The 27,895-nt window shown below is 32.5% G+C and overlaps 3 protein-coding genes across 4 annotated transcripts; all 3 read left to right on the plus strand.

The window, feature by feature from the left end:
* Positions 1–2,235: 2,235 nt before the first annotated feature.
* On the plus strand, positions 2,236–11,151 carry LOC113861437 (multisubstrate pseudouridine synthase 7). 2 transcript variants are annotated; one of them, XM_027494244.1, is made up of 20 exons: positions 2,236–2,432; positions 2,566–2,653; positions 2,729–2,926; positions 3,287–3,498; positions 4,358–4,430; positions 5,044–5,100; positions 5,226–5,305; positions 5,397–5,459; positions 5,586–5,673; positions 6,597–6,699; positions 6,827–6,930; positions 7,055–7,128; positions 7,996–8,060; positions 8,232–8,401; positions 8,808–8,875; positions 8,953–9,013; positions 9,615–9,652; positions 9,774–9,842; positions 9,957–10,302; positions 10,621–11,151. In XM_027494244.1, the coding sequence occupies exons 1-20, from the start codon at positions 2,353–2,355 to the stop codon at positions 10,648–10,650; spliced, it is 2,067 nt and encodes a 688-aa protein (XP_027350045.1). In that variant the 5' UTR covers positions 2,236–2,352; the 3' UTR covers positions 10,651–11,151. The 2 variants fall into 2 exon arrangements, with proteins under 2 accessions (XP_027350045.1, XP_027350046.1); XM_027494245.1 differs by having other exon boundaries at positions 2,291–2,432; positions 8,238–8,401; positions 10,621–10,820.
* A 4,222-nt stretch (positions 11,152–15,373) lies between these two features.
* LOC113863805 (trihelix transcription factor GTL2-like) lies at positions 15,374–18,574 on the plus strand. The gene is made up of 4 exons (XM_027497525.1): positions 15,374–15,747; positions 16,204–16,917; positions 16,993–17,595; positions 18,516–18,574. Exons 1-3 carry the CDS (start codon positions 15,374–15,376, stop codon positions 17,585–17,587), a joined length of 1,683 nt encoding a protein of 560 aa, XP_027353326.1. The 3' UTR covers positions 17,588–17,595; positions 18,516–18,574.
* Positions 18,575–22,253: 3,679 nt separating this feature from the next.
* LOC113861983 (serine/threonine-protein kinase Nek2-like) lies at positions 22,254–27,764 on the plus strand. Its single transcript, XM_027495122.1, has 15 exons — positions 22,254–22,536; positions 23,230–23,344; positions 23,438–23,504; positions 23,811–23,876; positions 24,208–24,254; positions 24,376–24,421; positions 24,562–24,642; positions 24,739–24,781; positions 24,859–24,908; positions 25,003–25,084; positions 25,167–25,216; positions 25,865–25,938; positions 26,179–26,230; positions 26,458–26,907; positions 27,092–27,764. Exons 2-15 carry the CDS (start codon positions 23,259–23,261, stop codon positions 27,719–27,721), a joined length of 1,824 nt encoding a protein of 607 aa, XP_027350923.1. The 5' UTR covers positions 22,254–22,536; positions 23,230–23,258; the 3' UTR covers positions 27,722–27,764.
* The last annotated feature ends 131 nt before the right edge of the window (positions 27,765–27,895 follow it).

Below are 27,895 nucleotides of genomic sequence, written 5' to 3' on the forward strand. Positions count from 1 at the left end.
CATATCAAATATTTAGATTAAATGATAGATGTGATAAAAAAAATATGTCGTATCATGAACTCTAATTTGTGCAATCATAAGTAGATGTCCCTTGTGATATTAGTGTATTAACTTAACATGAGGAAGACAAATAACTGAGACCAAAACAAGAGAGGACATTAGTGAATGTGAAAATATTTTTTACAATAGGTGAAATGCTATTCATATTCCTTTAAATATTAATAAAGTTAGTACATCTATTATTGGAGAGGAAAAGTATAATTCTTTTAGGTCCTCCGGGTACAATATAGGTTCATTTTAAATAATGTAGAGTACAAATAAATACGTAATATAATCTTTTAAAATTTTATTATATAATAAATTATTATATAAAAAATAAAATCTCAAAATTATTCATATTACATAACTTTAAAAATTTTGAAATTGTTATGAATAATAATAAATTATTTTATAATATTAATGTCATCAAATTTTATTAACGAATATATAATTATGAAATTAAAAAATAACAACTTTAATTTCATTATTTTCTTACTCATTATTTGTGAAAATAATAGTCTTAAAACTTAATTTATAAAAAAAAAATAGTGACTTCAATAATTCGAGCTTCTTCAGATATATATCATTCATCTCTAAAAGTATCCTACAATTTAATTTTATTTTTATTATAATTTTTATACTTTTATTATAATATTGATCTCTCTTTATATTTAACTTATTTATTTTCAAATAATGAATAAAGAAATATATATTTAATTTTCACTCACAACAAAAAGAGTAACATGATTATGAAAATAATTAAAAGGCAGTAGATTAAAGTTTAGGAATTCATCTATTTTTTTTGGTTGAAAGTTTCACATATCTTACAATAAATAAATTTGGTTAAGTTCTTCTCCCACACTTAAGAATTTAATAAACTCTTAAATAGTTTATAGTATTTTCTTTAAATTTATGAAATAATTTTTTAAAAATTTGTTTCTTCTTACACAAATCTTATTGTCTACATGTGGATGAACTCAACTTAAAACTGGTTCAAGCTATTGTTTACGATAATATTTATTATAAAAATACATAAATTATAAAATTTAACCTACTTGAAATAAAAAACAAAATAAATTGAACCTTCTAAATTAATTAATTTTATTTAGAATTTAGGAAATGAGACAAATAACATCATGTAACTTTTAGTATTTATGACGAATGTTAATATATTTTTACTTTAACTTACTTAATCGTAGAGTCTCATTTATTATAAATTAGACAAAGGTTTTTTAACTCACTAATATTACAAGAACAAAACATTGTTTGTAGGTTTTATAAAGTTTAAAATATAACCAACTTAATCCCACCAAAGATCATTTGAAATTGTTTCATTTACAAATATGTTCTTTTAAACACAATTTTCTTTGTAGTGCGACTACTATTCATTAATTATTATAAACTGAATATCATGTTTAATAATTTTCATTATCTTTGACATCACAACAATTAATGCAAATCTAGTCTCAATAATAATTAATAACTTTAAATGTACAAAATGATTATATATCACCATAAATAATCTTGTTGCTTGGTGAATTATCTGGAGCACAAATAGTGTTAAGAACATAATTTAATATTTACACTACATAAAATATCAAAGTATACAAAGATAAATAAATTTAACAATAAAACTGTTAGTCTTGCAAAGATGAGTATTATCAGTTTAAAAAATTCAATTTGATATGTTTTTAAAATCTATTGATGAGTTCAATAAATACGAGAACAAATATTACCCTATCAATATAATTGTGTCAACTATTAATAAAGTTAAAATTTGGATCATGAAATATAATATTTTTATTTTTCTATTATTTATTAATATAAAATTAACGATAATAATTATTATATATATAAAAGACATAGAATAACAGTTAAAAAAAATATACATAGAATAACCTCTTTATTTAGTATCATAAAATTATCATACTTAAATTATTTTTTCATATACATTTGAAACAAATATTCTATATTACTTTTAAAATTTACCTGAATTAATTTAGAATTATAATATTTATTATCTAAAAATAAGAAATGGTAAAGTGTCACCAAATCCATAAATACATCACCATCAATAATTATTTAATATTTGATTATATAATAAATAAATTAAAAATCACGATTATTTTTGTTAATTCACACCGTACCGGCTTTGCAGATTCGCACTACATAACCCGCAGGAGAACTTAAAACCATGCGTTTCAACAAGCCGCATACCATAGTAGCGGTTGGAAGTTCCCGCTCTGTGACTCTAAACCCTAAACTAAGACCCACTGGTAACTGATCGGCGGTTACCATTTGTGTGAAACCGCAATGACTGTAGAAGAAGACGATGTGGGTATCTCCTCCTACATTTCCAACCTTCCTGGCTTCCGCGGTATTTTAAAGCAAAGGTCTCTTCATATTCTACTTCATTACCTTCTCATTCAACATGTAATCTACAATTGAACATTTACAACAACACGAATCATTCCTTTAGTATTTGATGATGTATGCTCAAGAGTTATTCAACACCGTTTGATCCAGGTATTCTGATTTTATCGTGAATGAAGTAGACAGAGATGGAACAGTAGTTCAGTTGTCCTCACTTGATGCTCCCAAAGAGGAACCGAAGGTCTAATCAATTTGGCTTCGTTAATAGATTGATTTGTGCATTTTTTTAGTATCTGATTTTTTGTCCTCATTTCAGAGAGTTCAGGAAAATGGAACAAGCACATCCGAGACTGCAGTTGTAAGTTATGCCTCTCAAATTGAATCTTTCAAGTCTCTTGCTGGCGATTCTGATGCGGTCCTTTTGGAAGAATTTATTAATAAAATTAACGCTGGTGGAGAAGACAGTGTTTCTCCAATTGTTCTTTCTCCGGATTCTGATAAATCTCATCGAAAGGTTAGTTTGAGCTTTGTGGATTATTTGTTTTTTGTTACATTAAGGAGCCAAATGAAAAGAAGTCTATATCGGTTGGCACTGTGATATAGGGTCAAAATGGGTGTCTCGTTACACTGGTTTGAAATATTTACCGGAAATTATACAGATTTTGGATTAATAACCGTCTATGAAATTGAATCCTTTTGATTAGCTCTTCATTTGTTTATTTAGTCTTTTTCTAGTTCAGAACCCAGCCACTATATTTGCTTTTAGATTTAGTTGAAATAAAAAAGATGAGACTGATTTGATTCTGCTTTTGCGGCGGGCAAGTAAATTCTTTAATGAAATGACATAAAATTTATGTTTCTCAATTCTGTTAAGGAAATGCATGACTTCTTTAAGGAAAACTTTAAGTTCCTGGTCACTGACACGGTAGATGGACCTGATGCTTCATCAAAATGCATCCGTGTGAGATTGAACTCAGGTGAACCCCAGAAAGGGAAAAACTCTAAGAAACGTAAAGAAAGAGGTGATAAGCCCTTTGACAGCAGAGGTTCCGAAAATTGGCCAGAAAATGTTGGCAAGTTCCTTAGGTAAGGCTACTCAGTCATTTTGTTTCATAAAATATAAGGAGCTATTTGGTTTCAGTAAATATTTTTATTTTCACTTTTAATTATAAAAAGGTCATATTGTTTTCAATTTGTTTTTTATTTTCAAATATTCCTATAGGAAACAAGAAAAGCATCTATGTATACTTTTTTATTGTTTTCATTGTTTCCTATATAAAATTTTGAAAACAAAAAACAAAAAACAAAATAAAAAGATATAATTTTTATAATTAACAGTGAAAATAAGCAATAAAAACAAAAATATTTTCTGAAATCAAACAGTCGATATCAAGCAATGCTCGCTGTCTTCCATTTGAGTGCAACACACGGATCCAGTTTGAAAAAACTTCTAGATAAGTATTTATAGGAGAAAAAAAATCATTATAAAATACGAAAGAAATTTCTTTCAAAAGTTAAAAGTAACTTATATTCTTTAAGTTTTTAAAAAAGTTAAATGAGATACATTTTAAAAAATAGAGAAATATAAGTTAATTTAACTTACTGAAGGAGTTTGATTCATTTTAGTACTTATTTTAACTCTTATGAGTATTTATTAAGAAATTTATCCAAAATTGGTCAAGAGCATTTGTTGATTAGCTGTAGTATGAAGTAAAAGAAGTAGCCACTTGTGGAATGTTGAATATCTGAAAGGGTTCGACTTTATGGGGAATTTTGGCTGTGTTAAATTATATTTTATTCAGTCATTGTCAGAAAGTGATAGCCACTCCCTGGTTGCATTTTATATTTGGCCATGATTTTTCCTGCTTTTTTTTAGTTGTATTTGTTTTAAGTTGCTCATTGTTACCAACTGAATGTTTCTACCAATGTTTCTTCATTCTTCAAGGTTTCATCTTTATAAGGAGAACAAAGATAGCCAGGAAGCCTTGGGGGTTATTGGAAATATGCTTGGTATTCAGGTGTGTCTTGTTCAGTGTTGGATAAATTCGATAGGCATTCTGTTGGACAGAAAGTGAAGTTTTGTTTGCTGATTAGGTTCTTTTATGTGATAATTTCCTTTTTCCTGGTTATTAGTATGTATTTGGGAAACAGTACATGTGTGATAATTAAATATATTTTCCATATTTTGGAATTTATGAATTATGTGCTTTAGTGCTTAACATATTTATGGTTGTGTATCAGTGTATTATGTCTCTGTTAAACCTTTAGTTTTCAACCTGGAGATTAAGGAGCTTGACTGCATGATTTTTCTGCTCATAAAATATGATTTGATGTAAAATATTATTATTTCAGTATGATGCACATTTTTATAGTCAAGTATCCAAGTTCATGCATTTAGTGAGTACTTGCATTTTATTCCATATATAGTCCTTGCTGCAGCTTTAAACATATTTATTTCTGATGACTGATGGGTAAGGAAGTTGGTTTTGTCTGTGTTATGTCTTGCCTCCCTTCTGATCCACCCACAAGAAAAATAAATAAATACAATAGCTCATATTATTATTGATTTCTGGACAAGCTTGTTGAAATTTTCCACTTTTCTGTTTTAATTGGTTGATAATTAACTGACAGCCAAGATCATTTGGATTTGCGGGTACAAAGGACAAGCGAGCTGTCACAACCCAAAGGGTAATAAATTTCCATATGCTATCTTATTTAACATTGAACATTCATTCCTTTCTTTATTTCCTGCTAGCATTTCTGTTCATTTAGAGAGAGATACTTCAGTTGGTTTGACTCTCCTTTTTTTCTAGGTTACTGTTTATAAGCAGCAAGCAAGTAGGCTAGCTTCCCTTAATGAGAGATTGTTTGGTATTAAAGTGGGTGATTTCTGGTAAGGCGGTTGGATTTTGAGTGCTTGATGTTCTTACTTCTTACTAATAAGTTTTGTGGTGAATAATAACTATAAAAGTACTATTGTCCAGTTATGTTAAGGAAGGGCTTTGCCTTGGCCAGCTCATGGGAAATCGATTTACAATCACATTGCGGTGAGGGTGTTATTTATGCATGAAATTCACTTTTCTTATGTCAAACTAGCATCTCTTGTGGTTAGGTTATTTATAATGCAACTGCAGCATTATATTTTTATTCCTAGCACTGACATATTTTCTCAGAGGTATTGTTGCAGATTCTGAAGATACCATAAAAGAATCTTCAGACTCCTTAGGAAGGCATGGCTTCATTAACTACTTTGGTCTACAGGTACTTTCTAAGTCAAAGTTTTGCACTTCCCCTCTTTGTGTGGGTTTTTTCCCTCACCAATTAATTTTCTCTTGGATATGTTATGATAATATAGAATTGGATAGCTATTGTCCTAGTTAGCAGTTGATTTTCTGACTTTATTGCATTCATCCATGTGTGACAAAGCTTTTAAAACTCCCTGGTCCTAACACTTTTGTATTTTTTAAATTTCTTTCCCACTAAAATCTCTGCCTCGCTGCACACACTTGTGTAAATTATGCCAATAATGGTGTTAAGTGGGAAATTGTTCTTCATGAACCCATAAAACTAAAACATCATTAATCAATTACTAATACTATTATTTATGGTTTTCCCATTTTCCTCTTATATCTACTAGAGTGAGCAAAAACTATCTCTATTGTAGCGTATTTGTTTTTGAAATTATATTTGAAAATAAATCTATGGTAGTTTTCACCGTCTCCAACATATGTTGGCCCTGTGTATTTGTGATACAAACTTATGTTTTGTTGTATATTTTGGAATGGTGTAAATACACTGTCTTCAAAAATTTTCTCACATTGCTTAAATTTAGTTTAAATTTCATCTTAGGAACAATTTTGTTTAGATCTGATGTTGGCTTTCACACTAAAGTCATAAAAAGCTTAAGCAAGTTGGAATGGAAAAGAATGTCAATTTCAAATTCACCATTTCTTTATTGTAAATTTTTTCTATTAAAATTCTTATAAGCCCAAAACTTGCATTGAAATGTAAACTCTTGTTTTAACATATTGTCTCTTGCTGGTTTTGCTCAGGGATTGAAGCATTTTGTAGCATTTTAACTAGGTTTTTAACTTTTTAGGTTGTGTCTATTATAGAACTTAAGCAGCTTTTCAATTTTGTTTTATGTGCAAATTATTTTGTATGTGAATGTGCTCCCTATGCAGCGTTTTGGAAGTGGTTCTGTGCCAACTCACCTTATTGGAGCTGCATTACTCCGAGGGGAATGGAAACTTGCTGTAGACATGATCCTTGATCCAAGAGATGGAGATATCCTTTTCATTGTTTCTATCATATATAATGGATAATGTCTTGAATGATTAATCGTGTTGATTGTTAAAAGTAGCATAATGATTGCCTTGTTCTTTTGTTCTTCATGACATTGTTATTTAAATACAAAGAAATGCCATAGCCAAGGCACGCAAGTACTATAAAGAAAGTAGCGATGCTGTTGGGACACTTAGGCAGTTGCCTCACTATTTAGTTGCTGAAAGGGCTGTGGTAAGCCTCAAATGAAAATGTTTTTGGCATTAGACACTTAAATGTGAAGCAATTTTTTGTTTACACCCTATATTTATCAGTGTATTATGTCATAATAATGCTTTTGTCTACAAATCTTCTGCAGCTACAATGTTTAAAAAAGTCTCCTGGAAACTATTTGCAGGCTTTAAAAAGTATTCCACGGACATTGAGAATGATGTGAGTTATATTTATCCGATGATATTATTGATTTGTTTTGGTTCTGTTGAATGTTTGGCCAAAGTTGTGTTCCACTGTTAATTGGTAGTAATTTTTCTTAGTTGGGCTATCTTTATACTAAAAAGTTCGTTTCTATCACTCCTCAGTTTCTAGCATTATTTATATAATTTTGTGAATCTCTTTTCTTTGGACACTGCATAGTAGTAGTATGCTTACATTTTAGTTGTTCTTGCTTGAAGAATCCAAAACGTTTTCTTTCAGATGTTTTACTTCTCGATTATTATCCTTTTCCTTTTCTATCTCTACATTTCAATATAAACATATACCTATGTTTGAATTTCACATAATTTTATGTGAAATTTTGGTACACATCTCAGTTCACTTGCAATTATGATTAGCATATTTATTTTTAGAAAGTCTTAATAGTCAAAATGTGCAAGAGTGAAATTTTGGCTGAAAAGCTTTTCATGAGCATAAAATACTCAAAACCAAACATGCAAATGTGTTCTTGCCATGTTACAGATTACATGCATTCACTATCACAAAATAAAATTGGTATTTTTAGTACTAAATCTCTGCTTTTGAGTTTTGACACAGCATCCAGCTAAAGAGGAAAGGTTTTAGTGTATATTAAACAGTGAAGTCCACACAAATGCAAAATGAATAAAATTTGAAAGCTAGGAAGATACAAAAGAAATTCTTGCAGGAGCTGGGTTATTTGTGCTGTGTATCTGATGATGTTTTCTTTTGTTTTATGCGTAAAGACAAGTGTGCTTTGAACACAAATAAAATAAGTAATATATGATTCAAGATAATTTTTTTAAGGATATCATTTATCTTTTCTTTTACTTTTTGTTTTAATTAAAGGTATGTGCATAGTTACCAAAGCTATTTGTGGAACCATGCAGCAAGTAAGAGGGTGCAAAAATATGGTAAGTTGCAACTTGTAATATACTTCTAGGTCTGCCTTGCTTTTAATGTGATATCTCCTAATATCCTTACTGGCATTACATTTGATACACTATCTCTACAATTCTTACCATGAATTACTATTGTTGAAGTCAAAATATTTATCAGTTGAATGTGATTCTACCATGTGGCAGGAACAGCACACATAGTGTTAGGAGACTTGGTATATTGTAAAGAAAATTCTACTGTAAAAGTTACAGGGCTTGTTGGATCTGAATATGATGATAACTGCGGTGATAAGTATGATTCTAATAATGAAGAAGTTTTGGGAGATATTCATGAAGAAATAAATAGTTATGTGAAGGTTAGTCTTTTGATTTTAGCCCTTTACAGAGGTCTACTAGTACACTCAACTACAACATAGGTTTAGAAGTATGTCAGTTTTTATGACATCTTTCTCATCTGTTTATTTAGAAGTCTATGGGGATATTCGTCAACAGCTTAATTCCATATAATTCTGGGTCTACTAGATTTGATTCTGATCATCATTAGAAGGTGGTAGAGTGTAAAATCATTTTTTATTTCTCAAATATAAAATTATTTTTATTTGGGAGGAATGAGGGAAAGTACAACTGTACAACTATGGAAAGGTTAATTTATTGATTGAAGCAAAAAGAATAAAGCAACAAGGAATGACAAAAGTGGCATGAATGATGTTCTAACATAAGCTTACAATTTAAGGTGGGTTTACAGTTTACTTCATATGGCAGGCTGTTAACGCTGAAGATCTCAGTTCAGGATGTTACACAATTGATGATGTCATCCTTCCTATGCCAGGGTAAGCATGACCAAATAATGACTCAGATCGTCAACCTATATTGAGTCTCTGACATTTATGTATTTATTATGTTGCAGTTCACGAGTAGATTATCCAACCAATGATATTGCCAAAGTTTATGAAGATTTGGCAAATAAAGTACATGTCCATTTGGCCCCTTGTACTTTCAATAACCTGAATTTGTATGCATATGATTAGGAGTGATATCCAAGAAGCTAAGATTGAATGTCATGTCAAATATTTTACTTCTGAGCTATTATTAAACGTGATGTTGCTATGCATTTTGGGGTACTTGAGCAAATAATTTATTTCATGATGGGGGGGAAGGGGAATATAAATGTTGCCCCTTCTCAGGTTCACTTTATTGTGTCAAGCCAGAGGCATTCCTTTGGTGATGAAAGAAGAAAGAATGCTCTTAAATTTGAGATAAATTGATTATTTAAATTAGTTTCCCTTGATGTTGGCCCTGCCAGATGCATGTGTTAAGATTAATATTCAGTAGTTGACAATTGATATTTAGTGGAGATATTATTAATGGATGGACAGAGTCCCTTCATTGCTTCTTTTTTTCTTCCTCCTCCTTGTGTTACAATCTAATAGTGTGGTCAACCAGCTCATACGTATATATTTTTTTGGGTTGCAGTCCTAGCCTTTTTTGCATCCTTGTTTTCCATAATTGTTCCTCAGGTTGTTATTTTTTTTTCCCTAAACAGTCACCTGTTTTGTTTGTATTGGTCAGGATGGAATCAGTTTAACTAAGAGCGTGCATAGTGCGAAGTATGTAATAAGAATCTCAACTCAAATCTTTATGAGTCCAATTCTACATTCATTCTCTATCTTACTGTTAGTTTTTCTGTTGGTATTTCTCTTAGCCTAGTTTATTCCTACTTTTTATTAGGGAATTCTCGATAACTAGTATGACTGGAAGTTACAGAAGGGTTTTTCAGAAACCAATTAACTTTGAATGGTATGTACCTCAGTTAACCCTCCACTTGATTGCATTGACTTGTATTTTTCACTCATTTTTGTTTGTGTGTGTAGTTCACTTACTGAATAATGTCTTTGATATCTGTAATTGTAGGGAATTACTTACATATACTGATTGTAATAAACCGTTAGTAGAGACAGATTTAGACAAAATTAGCAAGTCTAAACCCATCAACAATGTCGAACTAATGGATGCACCAAATGGGAAAAAGGAAGAAGCCTTTGATTGCATAAAAGAATTAGAGAGCACTGATGACCTTGCAAAGGTTGAGATCGATTATAATGAGATTGCTGGTGAGGAAATAATATTACCACATGTTGAATCTGTCGGTGGCTCCAGCTCTCAAGATTCCCATATTGCTCTTAAATTGGGCTTTACTCTTCCTGCTTCATGTTATGCAACAATGGCCATACGGGAGCTGCTGAAGACTTCAACATCTGTAAGCACCCAATCTAAAAAGTCTTGGGGTCTGTTATTATGTATCTTCAAGTTAATCATGGTCGGGATAAATTTCTAGTATCGGTAATATGTTCTTAAATTATAGGCCTTTAAAAACCCTATAAAATGGGAGAAAACTTGGTTCTGGCTTGTTGCCCAAACAGGGATCAGATTTATACTATATATATTCTTTAGACATACTGAATTCTTTTGGCATAGCGGAAACTGGCTGGGTGGTTCAGTTAGTCTCATAAGCAGTCACTGCACATTTCCTTCACTTGCAGTTTTGTGTGATTCTTTTATTTTGACGCTGTTACAGGTTGCATATCAAAAGACATTAAACCAGTAGTGAGCACGTGGCTACCCATTTAGCAATGTTTTCGGCAGGAGAAAGTGATTTATAGAACAGATGTGTTTCAGCGCGTGTTACTTATTCTCAGTTGATGTTTATAATCTTGACGGAAGAGAGGGAAAAATCATCTTTCGGGTGCTTTTGTTGCAGAACCATGAAATTCTACGCTGACTATTTATGCTGAAAGATTAAGTTAAAAATTTGCAAGTGCAATTAATATCGTTTTTGCTGAGAAAATGTCCTTGTGTTTGAACACTTTGCGCTTTCTCCTGTTTTTCATTCCAGGAATACATACTATCTTTTTGCTTTTCTATTGTGTTATTTTTAGCTGTAACATCTGAATCCTATGCTTTCCTAGACACATGTTGTTTAGAATAATGGATATTTTAGACCATTGTTAGGAAGTTGAACACTTCTTGGTATGAAAACCTGCTCTTCTCAACAATCGATTTGGTGTTTTTACACAGTGAGAGCATGCTATAGAAGGTATAGTTTATCCAAATTAATCTTCCTGGTTGGGACTACTGTCTTGTTTATTGTGGACATTGGTGTGCACTTATCTCCTTACTGTACATGTTAGGTTAAAATCATACACATTTCCAGCTTCTTATGAAGGAATTAAATCCTGAAACAAAATTGATGTATATTTATAGATGGAATGAGTTGCAATTTTTTCCCCATAATAACGTTTCCTTTTTGGTCAGGCAATAATAATATCTTTCTGAAGCATTTCATTTGTGCAATTCTTTAAAGGCATTTCCATTTTCAAATGTAAAAAATGGAAAGAATGGGCCATTATATCTCGTTTAATTTGTTCAAATTGGTTCTTTTGATATTAAATTGGTTTATAGTGATTTAGGCTTTATTTTTCAGAAAATAATCATTTTTCAAAAGAAAAGAAAATTTGATTAAAAAAAACTACTTATTTAAAATAAATTAAGCTAAATACACACATTTGCGAATAACTAAAATGGAACTGCAACGAACATAAAATTGCTTAGGTTCTTGTGGTAATAAAACAAGTAATCATTTTTTATTGTAAAATAACACCAAAAGCATTTAAGGAAGTTAATTTGATTTTTTTCCAATGACAATATAGTTGTGTGGGCGGGGGGGGGGGCGCCGGTATGTTGGGCCATCTATACGTATACTTTCACTCATTTATATGTTTAAATATTTTGTTCGGTTAACTTGCATTAAGAAACTTAAGTCTGACTGAAGTTGTTATAATTATTAAAATTTTTGGGCTTATGAGCTGGCCCGGTTCAATGGGGTGGGCTAGGTCTAATTTGGTTAGAATAATTTTGTTGACTTAGCTCATATATTGTATGTGGTTGACTTGATCCATTTTGATATTTTACTCTTTTAGCATTCAAAGGTGAAGGATAATCACGACCCAAAAAACAAAGATGAATGATAATCGGTGGACCAAAAAAAGATAAATGATAATCATTCAAACGACAATCACCAGTGTCTGTGATTAATGAAACAGAAATGAATAGCAATCATTAACAGCAAATATCAAAATGTTGACTAGTTCATGATTACTATTAACCACGTAAACATAAACAATTGCAATTACACCTTGTATCAATATTGACAAAATACTTTAAAACTTCTATCTGCATTACCAGAACAATCTTGAAAATAATTTCTTTTAGCATCAATTCATTTACAATTTAATTTTTAATGCTAACTTATTTTTATCTAACCAAGAGGTTAAAGTAGAAAAAAATGTCAATAGCATTTATTCCATTCATTATTCTTCATACTATTAACTTCAAACATAAATAAATACTCAAATCTATTTATTACTAAAATTAATTTTCAAAAATTAAGTTCGCCTAAAATTAAATTTACAAAATCCAATTAAAGTACGTACTTAACAGGTTTATAATTGCAGTTATTGCTTTCAAATTCAACATACATGATTAATACATTCCTCTTGCACCGAGGAGTAGTTTTCCGATTTTATTTATGTATTCATGTAAAAGGATAACAAAAACACACAAATAAAAAAAAAATTGTTTTTAAAGAGGGAAAGGCAAATATTTATTATGCATACACATTTGCAGTAGCTTCAATCAATTTCTTGGCAACTCACATGTACTTTGGAAAGCGAATTATGCAGACATTGGTAAGAGGGGATTCTTCCTGACAAGAAGCTTAAATGTTCGATTCTCTTATTTAATTTGTAGCTTCTACTCCATCTTCTTCTTCTTGATAAGATGTGTGCTCTTTCCTCCATAATTATTTGGTTTCTTCTTTTTGATCCAAAGATTGTGGGGAATGGAAGGATAGCATTTAGTTTCTTCTTATATGCCTCAATTCTCAATTTCTTGAGCAACTATTCTTTTTCTTTTTCTTTTCTGACATCTATGTGTCTACTTATTGTTGGCTAATGTTTATTTTACAAGGCAAAGGAATTTTATTAAAAAATGGCATATGATGTAATCTAACCCAAATAAAAAAATATGAATAAGAAAAACATATAATGATTGACAACAAATTATGACCTCTTAGTTAAGGACTATACATAAAACACAAAGATTAAAGATAACACATGCACTATTGGATTTTAATTTGAGAAAGTGTTTTTTATTTGACAAATAATTACAAAAATGATATTTTATTTACATTTTTTTGAAAACATGATTAAACCATTTTGTTTTGGTGATCCATGACAATAACTTTTCCCAACAACAATACGGTTTCTGATAAGTAATTACTGAGTAAGAATGTTACTATTGAAAACGAAATGAATGATAAAAATGTATGCTAAGAGAATTCCATAAAAGAATAATCTTTTATTTGTAAATATTATATCAAACAAAAACGGCACAGGCTCTAAGTTCTGACATACAGAAAGGATAAAACAAGAGAAAATAAAAATAAAAAAATTGTGTAATACCATACGAGTTTATAAACTGTTCGCACGCATTCAAGTAGTTAGGTAGGAACGAATGTGAACTAGTACTTCTGTTTTTGTGCCATTGTGATCATGAAGTTTAAATTTATAATTTAAATGGTTAAGTATAATCAGAATATTAGCACATATTTAGGTAAGAAAGAAATAATAAATATTGCAAGAAATATATTCAAACACATTTCAGTATGATCTTATAATATCTTTTTAATATTTATATATTTAAAAATATAAGCTTTGACTCATTCTTTTATGAATAATAATTATAATTTTCATCTCTATATTATATTCTACAAGTACTTATTTATTTGTATTTAGATTCATTGTTTACTTAATCAGATTGTACTACATTAGGTTTAGTTTCGATTTAATATAATTAATAAATAATCACTTCATAAAATTTATATTCTTTAAAATAAAAACTATATGATAATTTGTAGGGTTAAAAGCTAAAAATATATAAAGTTTGTAATTTAAATAAAGATAGCTTTAAATCAATATATTTTAAAATAACGAGTAATATAATATAATTTAAAAAATAAATATATTAATATTAGAAAATGTTTATAAATGAAAAGTATTTACAATTAGAGGCTCCTTAGCCCCACGCTTGGGTGGACAGACACTGTCTCACTCACATCACACAGACTCACCTGTTCATGATGTTTCATTTAATTGTCTTATTTCAATAGTTAACTGATATAATGCTATTTTTACATCGATTTCCCCCAACAAAACTAACAAAGATGTGAATTAAAAAACCATTTTACAATTTCATAAGAGAGATGATTACACTAACAAAAATCATGCAAAAGCTGAAGAAACATATGAGCTTGAAACAGAGAAAACATAAGCTCCTATCCCATGTGCATTTGGGTCTTGTTCTGTGTTCTGTGACTGTGTACAATCGTCCACTATACAGTAAGCGCTTGCACGTGCTGGCTGCTGTTGCAGTACGACAGCACTGTATTCCTTTGTAGGGAGTGAAGATTCCCATCCTTAAATCATTGGTCCCACTCTCTGCTTCTTTTCACGTGTCCTGCCATCCCTATGCCGTTAATTACACCATCATCTCCGTCAGCTACTCCATGCCACCCAAACCCTTCTTCTACTACTAACCACACTCTCCCTCTCCTCGCGCGTCTCCTTCAACCGCTGAATCATATCATGTATCAATATCAATCAGTATATAATAAGGTAACGTGTGTACTGATTTAACTTTACATATTTGTGAAGTTCCAAATAGTTTAGTGGTATTCAAACTTTGTTAAAAGTGTTGCTTGATTTATTACCTTGGTTCAATTTCTCTTTTACGTCACAATTTGCTTTTGGAATTAATCGTCCCTGTGGATCACAATTTGATTTTGTGAGCATGAGGCTAAGTTAGTTAAAATATTCTTGATTGTGGGTGTGTTATAATGGGTGACAAAGAAGGCTTTGGATTTTGTTTGAAAAGAGAAAAGGGTTGGACAAGTTTGAAATGAATTGAATATACTTTCAATAGCAACGTGGTTGGATTGACTTGTCCAAGGTCACACAATATTTTATTGCGTAAAATATTATCGTTTAAGAGGTGGCCGGTGAGTTCACTTTCTCCTAAAAGGGTGTCGGGGGCTATCTTTTCCCTTTCATGCAAGGACAATCTCCTTGATAAACGCGAGAGAGAGAGAGAGAGACAGAGAGAGGTTAGCATTTTGCTTTGTAACAAAAGTTGGTGTAGCATTTGGCTGATTTACAGTGAGCACAAAAGAGAAAGGAAGAGGTAAAGGAAATAGATAGCACTTCAACACAAACATGTTCGATGGAGCAGCAGATCAGTTCCACCAATTCATAGCACCAAGGACCACTCTTCCTCTTCACTTATCTTTCCCTCTTCATGCTTCTGCCACCCCTAATAGCTTCCTACCCTTTGATCCTTACAACCCTTCTCATCAATTCCCATTCCAAACCAATCTTTTGCACCCATTGCACCCCCACAAAGATGAAGAGAAGGAACCAAACACCATGGACATGGTTCCTTCAATCAACAACGTCGAGATTCAAAGAGATCAAAGACAATCAACACAGTTAACTGATTCCTGGACTAACGATGAAGTTCTTGCACTGCTGAGGATCAGATCTAGCATGGAAAATTGGTTCCCACAGCTGACATGGGAGCATGTCTCAAGGTACTCCATCACTCTTTTTAACTTAATCATGTACTTCCTTTCAACATTTAAACCTTACTTTTCTGTTCTAATTAACTCATTCCTTTGAGCAAGTAATTAATTAAGCTGAAAACCTGATTTTGAATATGATCACCTCGCGAGCATGAGGAATAATGATTAATATATTTTTCATAAGTTACCTTCATGTGGTAGACAAATTAACGCACACGTGCACTAACGGGCTGCAATACTTTAGCTCAAGCATGACACGTTCGCACACACAAACCCCAAGAGAAAGCTATATGGCTAGCTGAACTATAGCGGGCCGGGGAGGAGAAGGAACGAAAGTTGAAAAAATCCATTAATTAATTAATTGTGCTGGGAACAGTACATACGTGTGATGTAAAAAATAATAAATTATGATGTTTATGTGGTTGGTCTTTGATGTATATATTCATGTATTTATGATGTGTGCAGGAAGCTAGCAGAGCTTGGGTTCAAGAAGGGTGCGGAGAAATGCAAGGAGAAGTTTGAAGATGAAAGTAGATATTTCGACAACATTGATGACTATGGCAAGAACAATTACCGGTTCCTTAGTGAGCTTGAGGAGCTTTGTCACGGTGATAAAAACCCTGATCAGGGTGGTGATGATGGGGTTGTGAGTGAAAAGACACACCACCTAGGTGGAGACAACATGGGCCACGCGTTGGAAGAAAATTCGAGAGACATTATTGGAGCACAGGCGACCAAACAATGTGATGGAAGTGACAAGGTCGTGGAAAAGTCAAAGGAGCGGAAGAGGAAGAGAAAGGATAGGTTTGAGATGTTCAAGGGTTTTTGTGAGAGTGTTGTGAACAAGATGATGGCTCAACAAGAAGAGATACACAACAAGCTCCTCGATGACATGATGAAAAGGGACCAAGAGAAGTTTGCGAGGGAGGAAGCGTGGAAGAAGCAAGAGATGGATAAGATGAACAAGGAACTTGAGATTATGGCACATGAGCAAGCTATTGCGGGTGATAGGCATACCACCATCATTGAATTCTTAAAGAAATGTGCAACAACTTCCCCTCCAAGCCAAAATGGTGAGTACAAAACGAATGGTTCAAATCGAAATTGTCTACGCACTACTATCTCTTCTTCTTCCCCTCAAAACCCTAATAATCCTTCTACTGAAGAGAACAATCTTGAGCCAATACCTTCTTCTAAAACGATTCTTAATCACGATCAAACTACCACTAGCACGTTGGGAGCAGAAAACCCTAGCTCAAGTGACACATTATTACAAGTTCCTTCTTCTTCCAATTCATCTCCAGCTCCTCACAACCCTACTTCTTCGCTCAATAGCCACAATAATCAATTAGAGTCAAACTCAGTTTCGATAAATAAGGCCACGTCAACCCTTATGACCACTACTGAGAAAGACGACGTTGGGAGGAGATGGCCAAGAGATGAAGTATTAGCACTGATAAACCTGAGGTGCACAAGTCTAAGTAACAACAATAATGAAGAGAAAGAAGGAAACAACAAGGCTCCTCTGTGGGAGAGAATCTCGCAAGGGATGTCAGATCTGGGATACAGGAGAAGTGCAAAGAGGTGCAAAGAGAAATGGGAAAACATAAATAAGTACTTCAGAAAAACAAAGGATGTTAACAAGAAAAGGTCCCTTGACTCTAGGACCTGTCCCTATTTCCATCAACTTAGCTGTTTATATGGTCAGGGAAAACTCGTGCTACAATCTGAAAGGCAAGGGAACCACTTCAATCCAACCGCGAATACCGCTCAAGTGCCGCCAGATCAAGCTCAAGCTGATGAGTCTTCTCAAGTGGGGTCTGGTCCTCTGATTCAGTATGCATGTTGATCATGCAGGTGAGAAAACTTTGAAATTAAGCAACGATCCTTTGGATATTGTCATTACTTTCAAATTCATTCATTTTCCCATTTTCTATGGCATAATAGGTTCCTCTATTTTCCGTTGATTTATTTTGTTTTTGGTGGTGGGAGGGCTTTATATATATATATATATATATATATATATATATATAGCATAAATTAATTGAATGTATATTAAATTTTGGTTAGCACCGACAGCTCGAGGAACAATATTTCTGTTCTGCGGTGAATATATATGACTTTATAGCGCCATTTCAATTTATATCTCACCTTTTTATTAATTTCTTGGATGTTTTCATATATATATATAGGTTAACGACCTAATGCACATTAATTGGGAAGACATTGTAACACATTGTTCGAGGAAATAAACGGGTGGACGAGACATTCCTTAGGACATTCTAAAATCTGCTGGGACTGGTACTAATTACAAAAAAAGTGAATGGAATTATCAGTGTGTTTTATCCAAATATATTGGAAAAGGTTATACACTATAGCTAGCTTTCATGATCATCAATCAATAGCATGCTTAAGGATATTAAGTTGATTTGTACGATAATTACACAGAGCAGCTACCTTACATTGATCTTGTTTCGTTTTAAGTAAAATGCCGCCAATCTTAATTTTTTGCTTCATTTGTTTTGGAGGAGAAAAGAGAAGAGTGTTAATTTTTTTATTCAAATGCGAAAAGTTATAAAATAATTTAAAAATAAAATAATAATTGAAATGCATGATAATTGCTCTTAATAATAATGATACTTTATTTTAGAAAATCAAATACAAATTATATAAAATCCAAATTATACTTTCTATTTTTTAATCTGTTTCTAAATTTCTCCGTTAAAAAATATACATTAATTAAAATACTTAATTGTAACATTTTGGTCTTATCACAGGATCATCGCAGAATATATCTCGAGATGCATTTGGATTTCAGTTTCTTTTGCTGCGGAGCGCTCACATACTATTGAGTTTTCTTTCTTTCCATTTTTTGTGTTTTTGTCAGCTGAACAATAATGTTTTGGATTTCATATGTTTTAAGGAAACGTTTGGCTTGAGGGTTAAATGAAGTAAAATTATTTGTTTTGTAGTGTTTTTTTTATTCTTTAATTTTTTATGTACAATTCTTTTTTCTTAAGAAAAAACCTCAAATATAAAACAAATTTCATTACGCTATAAAATGCTATATTTAGGTGAATGCTACTGTACGTTTTGACTGGTCATTTTCAATGGTTCATACCGCCAAATCATCCTTGTTGATCGACCTGTTTCTGCTTGCTTAATTCACTATCATTATTGTTAGGTTATATCTTGGGAAGGTATAATGATCGAATTTAGAGACGTTAACAGACCAATTAAATATTTTTTTTGAGTTCTAATGTGGAGCTCCACCAGTTGTTCATATTAAATTTCTTTGTTCACATGAAACATATTCTAATTATTTGGGTTGTTCCTTTATTTTGTATGTGTAGGAATGTGGAAGGTTAAAATATTATCTAATCTTTCAATCATCATTTAAATAGGATCCAAGTGTTGATCAACGTAAGAATCATCCAAACTGTTGCTTCTACATCATCTGAGAAAAATGTAAACTATACATGCAATGGAAATAAAAACCATAACTTGAATTTATATATGTTTGTTTTTAATTTATACAAATTGAGTACACTGACTAATTAATTCGAATAGCTAGTATAATAGTACATGCATAATTCATATGAGTAACAAAGGGTCGAGCCTTGAACTCCACCTAATTATGAGTCTTTATCATTATAATTGGACCCCCTTTTAAGCTAGCTAACACAAGAAGACGTCTAAAACATCTTTTTCTATTTGCTCTTGTTGACTGGTCTCTGTCAGGATTTTCAGCTAGTTTTAATTCGATTTTTGGGAGACTTGACTACTCGAGTGAACGATACCGATAGAAAGAAACAAATTAAAAATATTGTAAGTAGACAGTTAATGTTGTTGAAATTGAAATAGGAGTAATTAAAAAAATTATCAAAGTATTAATATGAAATTACGTTACCCAAAAAAAAAAAAAAGTTGACCTTCGTTGTGAACTGTAGTTGCTACAATTCATTTTTCCATAAGAGATATTATCTGTTTTTTTTTTTACCTTACCTGGCCGGCTATTGTTAGTTGTATTCGCATGGAGGATACTCTTAGACAACATATTCAGACAAGAACAAATTTAAGGAAGGAGAAGAAAATGTTGGATAATGGTCATGAATATTTATATGCTCTTTATGTAATGCTACGCATGGAGTTCACATCAAAGTTAATTTTCACTTGAAGGTTCTCCTATGTGGTGAAATATTATGCTTTGTTTGGCTATGAGATGCTGCCAGCAGATTGAAGAACATATTACTTACAACAAATTGATTTTAGGACTAGAAAATTTCCAGGAAAGTGTGGGTTATAATCTGGTTTGTCGTCATATGTATGAGGACCATCAAGAGACATATATTCGAGCCAGATTTTGACATGCTGAAAATTTAATGAAGTGTATTCAAGGTTGTATGAATTAGAGCTAGATTAGTGTCTCTCTCTCTCTCTCTTTTAATTAGACTTCAAATCGTAGGAAATAATACACTGGACAAGTAATGTTACATGTTATAAACTCTTAGTGTTGATAAGTGTTTGAATATCTCATATATTTTATGACATTTTCTCTGTTGATCAAGAAGTAACTAAGAAAAATAAAAAATACCTTTAATCACGTAACTCATCAATGTAAAATATTAATTTAATCAGATACCTAAGTATTAAAGGGGCAAAGTTCGCCCTACACTTTTTACTTTTTTCACTCGTTTTTTTCTTATTTATAACAAAAAAAAAATGAAGGATTTAAATTCCAATGAATTAATTAATCGTTATTGGGTTGAATAACCAATATAAGATATTGGAGAGGTTTGTTTACTAAAAAGACTTGTTAAAAGAAACAACATAGTCCTCAAAATAATATTTAGCTTACACTAAAACTAGACGAAAAAGTTGACATAAAGCTGAAAAAGGGAATATTCATTTTAAAATTTGAAGTAAACACAAAATATTATAAAGCATTTTAAAATGACTTATTACAAAATGTAATATATCTTGCAAAAACAAATTTTCATGGCAATATACATTTTCCTTATTCATATGGAGGCTCATAGCTATATTTTAGAGGAAAATTTCGCATTACTGAGTGAAATTATGTGATTAGTTGACAGGTTTGTATGATGTAAAGTATAGCTAGTTTATTGTATAAAAAAATTGAGGAGGTGAAATAGAAGAGGGTAGAGAGAATAAACTGTGACAGCTAATATCTGTGTTGGGGAGAGGGTCCCATATTATTGTCTTTTCCTTTTTGCAGTAGCAAACTAAATATCATGTGTCAGCCTCCTTCTGGCCCCACACTTCTCAGACCCATTCATCTTTCACTGTCACACGCTGCCACCTACCATGTGCTCCTCCCTCACTCTGCGTTGACTTTTTTCCAATCCCAGTCAACGCAATTCACCCTTTGGACTCTAATTCTGCAAACTAACAACACACCTTTGCTTATATGTGAAATGAATCTGTGAGGGAAACTCATCCACCGTCTTTAGATTTTATTTGTTTTATAAGCTTCCAATGCGAAGTTGAAGTACCTATGGATTCTAAGTGGTTTGCATGCCAATTAACACAATTAATCACGGTTGGTGTGAATATTATAGTTTGAATAAGAAAACTCAAACGCATAAATCATAATCAAAATGAAATTTATTGTCAAAATCAAGACCAAACAAGTAGTGACAGATTTAAACTTAGCTGTGATGCCTACTTCTAACAATATTTTCTTATTTACAATCGAAGCACGTCGTGTAATGATGCTCAACTTTTAGTCGTCAGTCACGGCAGCGGTAAGTGCCAACTCAAATCTGATGTTTGACAATTTTAATTATGATTTATTAACAAAGAAGGTTGATAAAAAAATATTAAGTTTATTGTATTGAATTTCTAAAAATATGATAAATATATTTTGAATAAAAAAATTATTAACATAAATAATAAAATTTTGAATTTGATATTTTATGTATATAAAATTTTTTATGATAAACTCACTCATTACATTTAATTGTGCGTCTAAGTTTTTGTGTATGCAAAATTTTCTATAATTAACTCATTAATCGTATCTAGATTTGCGACTGGTTGAATGAGACTAAAGTCGATGTTAAAAAAAAAATTCATCAAATTATGCTCCGGATAATAAGGTAGTTAAGAAATGAAATTAGTATAAGTAGCAAGTGGTGTGTCCCACTATGATTTTCCCTGTCCACTTTCCCCATACTCGGGGATATTAATTACTCAAGTTAAATAATAAATACATCATTAGTTGGAGCTATTTTATTCAGAATTTTTGTTATATTTAAAATATCATTTTTTTTATGAATCCTTCTTTTATTACCTTTTTTATACAGATTTATTAGAATGTAAAATTGATTATATCTTGAAAATCAATGGCGATATTATAAATTTATCCACTAATACATAAAAAGTTTTGACGCATAGATTTTGATTTCTTTCATGAAATTACGAAGCAGCTTTAACTGTACAAGAGATCTGAGGTGCATTAATCATTGAGTTAATCACTCTAATTTTGACCCTTTCATAATTTTCCTTTACTCTGATGAACTCAATCTCTCGCACACAGTAACCAATTATACCGCTTGCTTTAATAAATTGCAATGTAATTTGGCATTTTCTTTCTTTTAACCGCAATGGCGAAAGAGCTTCTGCAACTTCCTCTGCAGCTGCAGCTGCTGCTTCTCCAACAACGCGGTCGTTTTGCACTCACTCTGCCAATGTCGAAGCCTGCATTCTCAGATTCGTCTCTTCCCTCAACCTTTTGAATCCCTTTCATCCACTGAACTTGTTCTTATCCCAACTCAGGTATATTTTTCCTTTTTTTTTTCCTTCGTTTCTTTGATTTTTCGTGTTTCTGGATTTCTCTCCATTTTCTGCGCTTGCGTTTTCCGCGTTTACTTTCTTTTACTCTTTCCGTACTCCGTACTTCGCTTCACGAAATTCATTCCTAAATGTTAGAATATTTACTAGAGATGCAGGTTAGGAAGCAAATCTTACCACTCCCTTAGTTCCTCTAGTATTCGCGTTCTATATCTCTAGTTTTCTTGCTAATAATTACCATACCTGATTGTGCATTAGTTAATGTAATCGATACTTTCTTTTTGCTGTTGTGCATAGTAGTATTGCAAATTGCAATGCCGTATCCTTGTTGTAATGCACGAGCATTGTAAACTTGCTTTTCGGCTATTTTTTCATAACTAGTTTTTTTAGATAGAGATTAGGTGTGTAATCAGCATTGCATTGCGACATGGTTTTTCTTGTTTGTTGAGAAAGGAGAAAGAGAAAAAGTTTTACTTACCTAGCGTATGTAATTGTTCAACTTCGCTGATAGGGTACTCTTCCTTATCAGTTCACATTCATTACATTCCTTCTAATGCATCACTACATTTCAGTAATTGTCTTCTTACCTTTGATATTCCAATTATGGTTTAATATTCACTACAAATAATAATTTCTAATTTTTTCGAAAGGATCTAACATACTTGACTGTGTACCCAGGAGAGGGAAATCTTTTCCCAATTGATGACATGGAGCAGTATGACATCCTTGAGCAAATTGGAAAAGGTGCTTTTGGTTCTGCACTTCTCGTGAAGCATAAACATGAGAAGAAAAAGTGAGAATTGAACCTGCATTACTTCCCTCCTATCCCCTTCAGCTTCTGTTATATTCATTTGTTCCTTTCATTTTTTTCTTGTGAATTATGTAGATATGTACTGAAGAAGATTCGCCTTGCCCGCCAAACTGAGCGCTCACGTAGATCTGCACACCAGGAGGTTTGTGCTTGATTGTGTTTTCACAAGTGGACTAAGTACTAACTAAACATCTTGTTCTGTTTTCTAAAATCTCCCTTTCGGTGCTTGTGTTCCACTGCATGATCTTCCTGCCTTTTTGGTCAGTCCATTTTTGTCTTCTAGAGATATCTCTTTCTCTTACAGGGTCAACAAAGAAGTTTCAAACCCCAATATGAATGGAATTGATTTAGGCTGTAAACAATTTCTGTTGACTCCAAACATTATGTGACATTATTGTGGATATAATTAGGGATATTATTCATTTTCTTTTCCTTTTGGTCTGTTTAGATGGAGCTCCTGTCCAAATTGAGAAACCCATTTATTGTGGAGTATAAAGATTCATGGGTAGAAAAGGTATGTGATTCTTGATTTCTACTTCTCCTCACCTCCTCAGTTAATTACAAGAATGGCTTCACTTGGCCTAATAGGCTTCCATTGAAAGATCATAAGGTGACTTGAGCGGTTAATATGTCAAATCCTTAATGAATAATTCCAATAACGTTGACTAAAGGACTAAGTAATAAAAATGGTTACTAGTTAAGATTTAAGTTTATTTTCTTTTCTGGATAAAAACTTTTGCTATTTCCTTTATTACTACAGTTTTGCTTTATTGCTGATTGTTGATGGATGACATATAGACTAATCGCAACTGCTTCATGCTGGTCTATTTTGACTTCCTTCTCAGGGTTGCTATGTGTGCATTATTATAGGTTATTGTGAGGGTGGAGACATGTAAGTTTCTTTTCTCAGATATTTACTAGCTTATAATATATGGTTTTATATTCTTTCACTATGTTATTTTAATAAATTGTGTCGTTGATATCATTTTAAATACATTATCGATGAAACATAGGGCGGAAGCTATAAAGAAAGCTAGTGGCGTAATGTTTCCGGAGGAGGTTATGTCCAAAATATTTTCCCTTGCAGAAATTATAGTTTCACATATTTCTTTTGTTTGGACAAGAATATTAATCTTTGAATAAACCAGATAATATTTAGACTTGGACATTTAAAATCTAAACAGGGCGTGTGTTTGCAGAAACTGTGTAAGTGGCTTGTTCAACTTCTTATGGCACTTGATTACTTGCACATGAACCATATTCTTCATCGTGATGTCAAGGTTAGCAGCAGAATCTTCTTCGTGCTTAGTGACAGCATTTCTATTTTCTAAATTCAGTGTAGCCATATACTGATTAAAATCACATGATTCTATCAGTGTTCAAATATATTCTTGACAAAAGATCATGACATACGTCTTGGTAAGTTATTCTATTATACCTTTAAATAAAACATAGATGCGTAAAAGTTTGCTTACGAGTGATTAGTGATGAATCAGGTGATTTTGGACTTGCCAAAATGTTGACTTCAGATGATCTTACTTCCTCTGTAAGAAATATTTAATCTAAGAATTGAGTTTACGTTCCCAATTGTTAACTTTTGTATGGTAATCATCAACAGGAGTTAATGTCTTGTAATTTAGGTTGTAGGAACTCCTAGCTACATGTGCCCTGAGCTCCTTGCTGACATACCTTATGGTTCTAAATCAGATATTTGGTCCTTGGGTTAGTACTCATGTACTATGGTTATTTGTACTTTATTATGTGGCTAATTGTGTATTAATGATCTCCGAAATTGGTTATTCAGGATGTTGTGTATATGAAATGGCCTCACTTAAGCCTGCATTCAAAGCATTTGTGAGTTTGCTACTCTAATTAGAAGTTTTCTTTGTTTATATCTCTTCTTGAAACATATTTAGTGCTTTCAACGCTGCTGTTGTATTACCAATTTTCAGTTTGGTATCAATCAAATACCAATGTATGCACATCAATTTGACTATTATCATAATGAATTTGGTTCCACAAGGAGAAGGTAAATTGTAGAACTATAATTATTGACTTAAAAATCAGCTGGAGTAGATTTTGACAACTTTATTGTTTGTTATACATATACATGCACATAATGACCATAAAGATGTTAAAAAGTAAAAACTACTCTGTTACTTTTTAAATCCCAGGTCATAACCCCACATCTTATCCTCTAAAGTGCACCCTTCACTTTAGAGGAGTCATGTCCTGTCATATTACCTTGTTTGCGCATGTTTGTGTGTTACATGGACTGACCTGTACCATCATATTCTCTCTGTATCTCTATTTTATATATTTTGAACTCGTGCCAATTGTTTCTGACTTTCTGTTATGACTTTATCAGCCGCACTTGTTTAGCTGCATTTATATTCTCTCTTGAAAACTTAAAAACTACTGGCATTTACTTTTTTTCGCATATTTTCTGTGAACTTAGCTTTCTATTAAGTTATATAATTATCTTTCAATTTTTTCGAGCAGGATATACAAGCCCTGATTAACAAGATTAACAAGTCAATAGTGGCCCCGCTGCCAACAAAATATTCTGGTGCATTGTAAGTCCTTGTTCTTTCATTGAGTAGTTACTTTGTCTTATATTGGCAGTTACTAATTGCATTGTCATGTCTTAAAGTCGTTAAGTTCAGCATTTTTGTTAACCTATTGTCTAAATTTGTTCTAATCTAACTGCAGTAGGAATGTCAAAGCTTATTGAAAATGAGGTTTCTTGTTAACTTACAACGATCAATTACTTATATTATGCAATTGTTCTAACAATATTTGTTCACTTTTGGCAGTCGAGGTCTTGTTAAAAGCATGCTGAGGAAAAACCCAGAGCTTAGGCCTAGTGTATGTATAAAACTTCTCCTCTGACCTAGAATAATTCGATGCAATGTAATGGTGCAGCATCTAGTACAATGTATTGTTTGCTTCATGATTGAATCAATTGTAGAATAGGTACATGGTACCTTCTAGTTCATACTATTATCCAAAGAACAAACATGCAATTCAAATATTCTTATTTACTTTACCAACTTGTGTTTTTCTTACTTTGTTCCATGTTCTTCTGGTGGTAGGCTGCTGAACTACTTGGGCACCCACATCTTCAACCTTATGTTCTTAAGATCCATCTCAAAATCAATAGTCCCAGGCGAAGTACATTGCCAGGTCATTGGTCAGAATCAAACTACATGAAGCAAACGAGATTTTTGAAGCCAGAAGATGATCCTGTTTCCATTTCTGGGGACAAGTGGCATTCTTTCAGCAATGATCGGACTTTAAATCCTAATGTATCTGGAGTAGAGCAAGATTCTTTATGCTCTACACTCGAAATAGATTGTACAACTCCTGATCATCTGAATCAAAGATTAGCTGAACTGTCTGTTGGAGACAGCCATGATGCGAAATCAATTCCTAAGCCAGCTGTTTCCAGAACTTCTACTAATGCCAAAACTCCAAGACTCACTCCATCAAAAACTTCTGCTGCTCCCAAGAAATTGATGGAACCCTCAAAGAACCATAAGGCGGTAAGGCAAGCTGGATTCAATCATATTTTAATGTTTGCCACATGATATATCATGAAACAAACTTAAGCAATTCATCTTTGTTAAGTGGGTCAGTGGTTTTACAATGAACTACTCTTTCACTTGCAATTGATTTGTTCAATTAAGAATTTTAGATGCCTTGACTTTCTGAAATTCATGGTTGCAGCTTTCACACAATACAAACCAACCTGTCCATACAACTCGCAGAGCATCATTGCCGTTGCCGAGAAGTGGTGCCATTCAGCAACCTCCTCGCAGACCCCGTGCTGGTTTACTTGGCCATGTAAATTCGCCAAATATTTCAGTTAACTCTCCCCGAATTGATAGGATTGCTGAATTCCCATTAGCATCCTATGAAGATCAATTGTTTCCCATCAATAGATCTTCACTAACCTCAGCACAGGGTTCCTCAGGCTCCCCTCCTTGTGGCAATGATTCAACCTTGATAGACAAATGCACAGTTAAAATATGTGACACTTGGCAGGGAATCAAGCGCAGCATGTTCAAGGAAAACGATGAGGACAAAAGTGTCTCATCGAATCAAAATGCGATTGCTGGAGCATCAAGCCATAACTCTTCAGACTTGCACCGCAGACAGTTTGATACTACGTCTTTCCAACAAAGGGCTGAGGCCTTAGAGGGGTTGCTTGAATTTAGTGCAAGATTACTGCAGCAGGAAAGGTACAGAGAACTTGCAGTTTTGTTAAAACCATTTGGGCCAGGGAAAGCTTCCCCGCGGGAAACTGCTATTTGGTTGAGCAAGAGTTTCAAAGAAAACACTTTCAACCGGGAATAATCCACCTAAACTGCTGCAATTTCTCACGTTTGTAGAGTTCGGTGTTTCTTTCTTCTCATACGGGGCCATTTAGGCTACTGATTTTTATAGGTAACGTTTTTTTTTTTCCATTTACACAATTTTCACTTACTGAACAACGATAACTCAAACTTTCAGTCTGACGAATGAGAATGG

The sequence above is a fragment of the Abrus precatorius genome, unplaced genomic scaffold (genome assembly GCF_003935025.1).
Source record: "Abrus precatorius isolate BTA unplaced genomic scaffold, Abrus_2018 Scaffold3, whole genome shotgun sequence".
Lineage (NCBI taxonomy): Eukaryota > Viridiplantae > Streptophyta > Magnoliopsida > Fabales > Fabaceae > Abrus > Abrus precatorius.

Coding starts and splice junctions, on each gene's coding strand:
- LOC113861437 (XM_027494244.1), top strand. CDS start 2,353: ATGACTGTAGAAGAAGACGATGTGGGTATCTCCTCCTACATTTCCAAC. Junction 3,499..4,357: donor AATGTTGGCAAGTTCCTTAG/GTAAGGCTACTC, acceptor TCATTCTTCAAG/GTTTCATCTTTATAAGGAGA. Junction 4,431..5,043: donor GAAATATGCTTGGTATTCAG/GTGTGTCTTGTT, acceptor ATTAACTGACAG/CCAAGATCATTTGGATTTGC.
- LOC113863805 (XM_027497525.1), top strand. CDS start 15,374: ATGTTCGATGGAGCAGCAGATCAGTTCCACCAATTCATAGCACCAAGG. Junction 15,748..16,203: donor ACATGGGAGCATGTCTCAAG/GTACTCCATCAC, acceptor TGATGTGTGCAG/GAAGCTAGCAGAGCTTGGGT. Junction 16,918..16,992: donor ACTGAAGAGAACAATCTTGA/GCCAATACCTTC, acceptor AGAAAACCCTAG/CTCAAGTGACACATTATTAC.
- LOC113861983 (XM_027495122.1), top strand. CDS start 23,259: ATGGAGCAGTATGACATCCTTGAGCAAATTGGAAAAGGTGCTTTTGGT. Junction 24,255..24,375: donor TATTGTGAGGGTGGAGACAT/GTAAGTTTCTTT, acceptor GATGAAACATAG/GGCGGAAGCTATAAAGAAAG. Junction 25,217..25,864: donor AGCCTGCATTCAAAGCATTT/GTGAGTTTGCTA, acceptor TTTTTCGAGCAG/GATATACAAGCCCTGATTAA.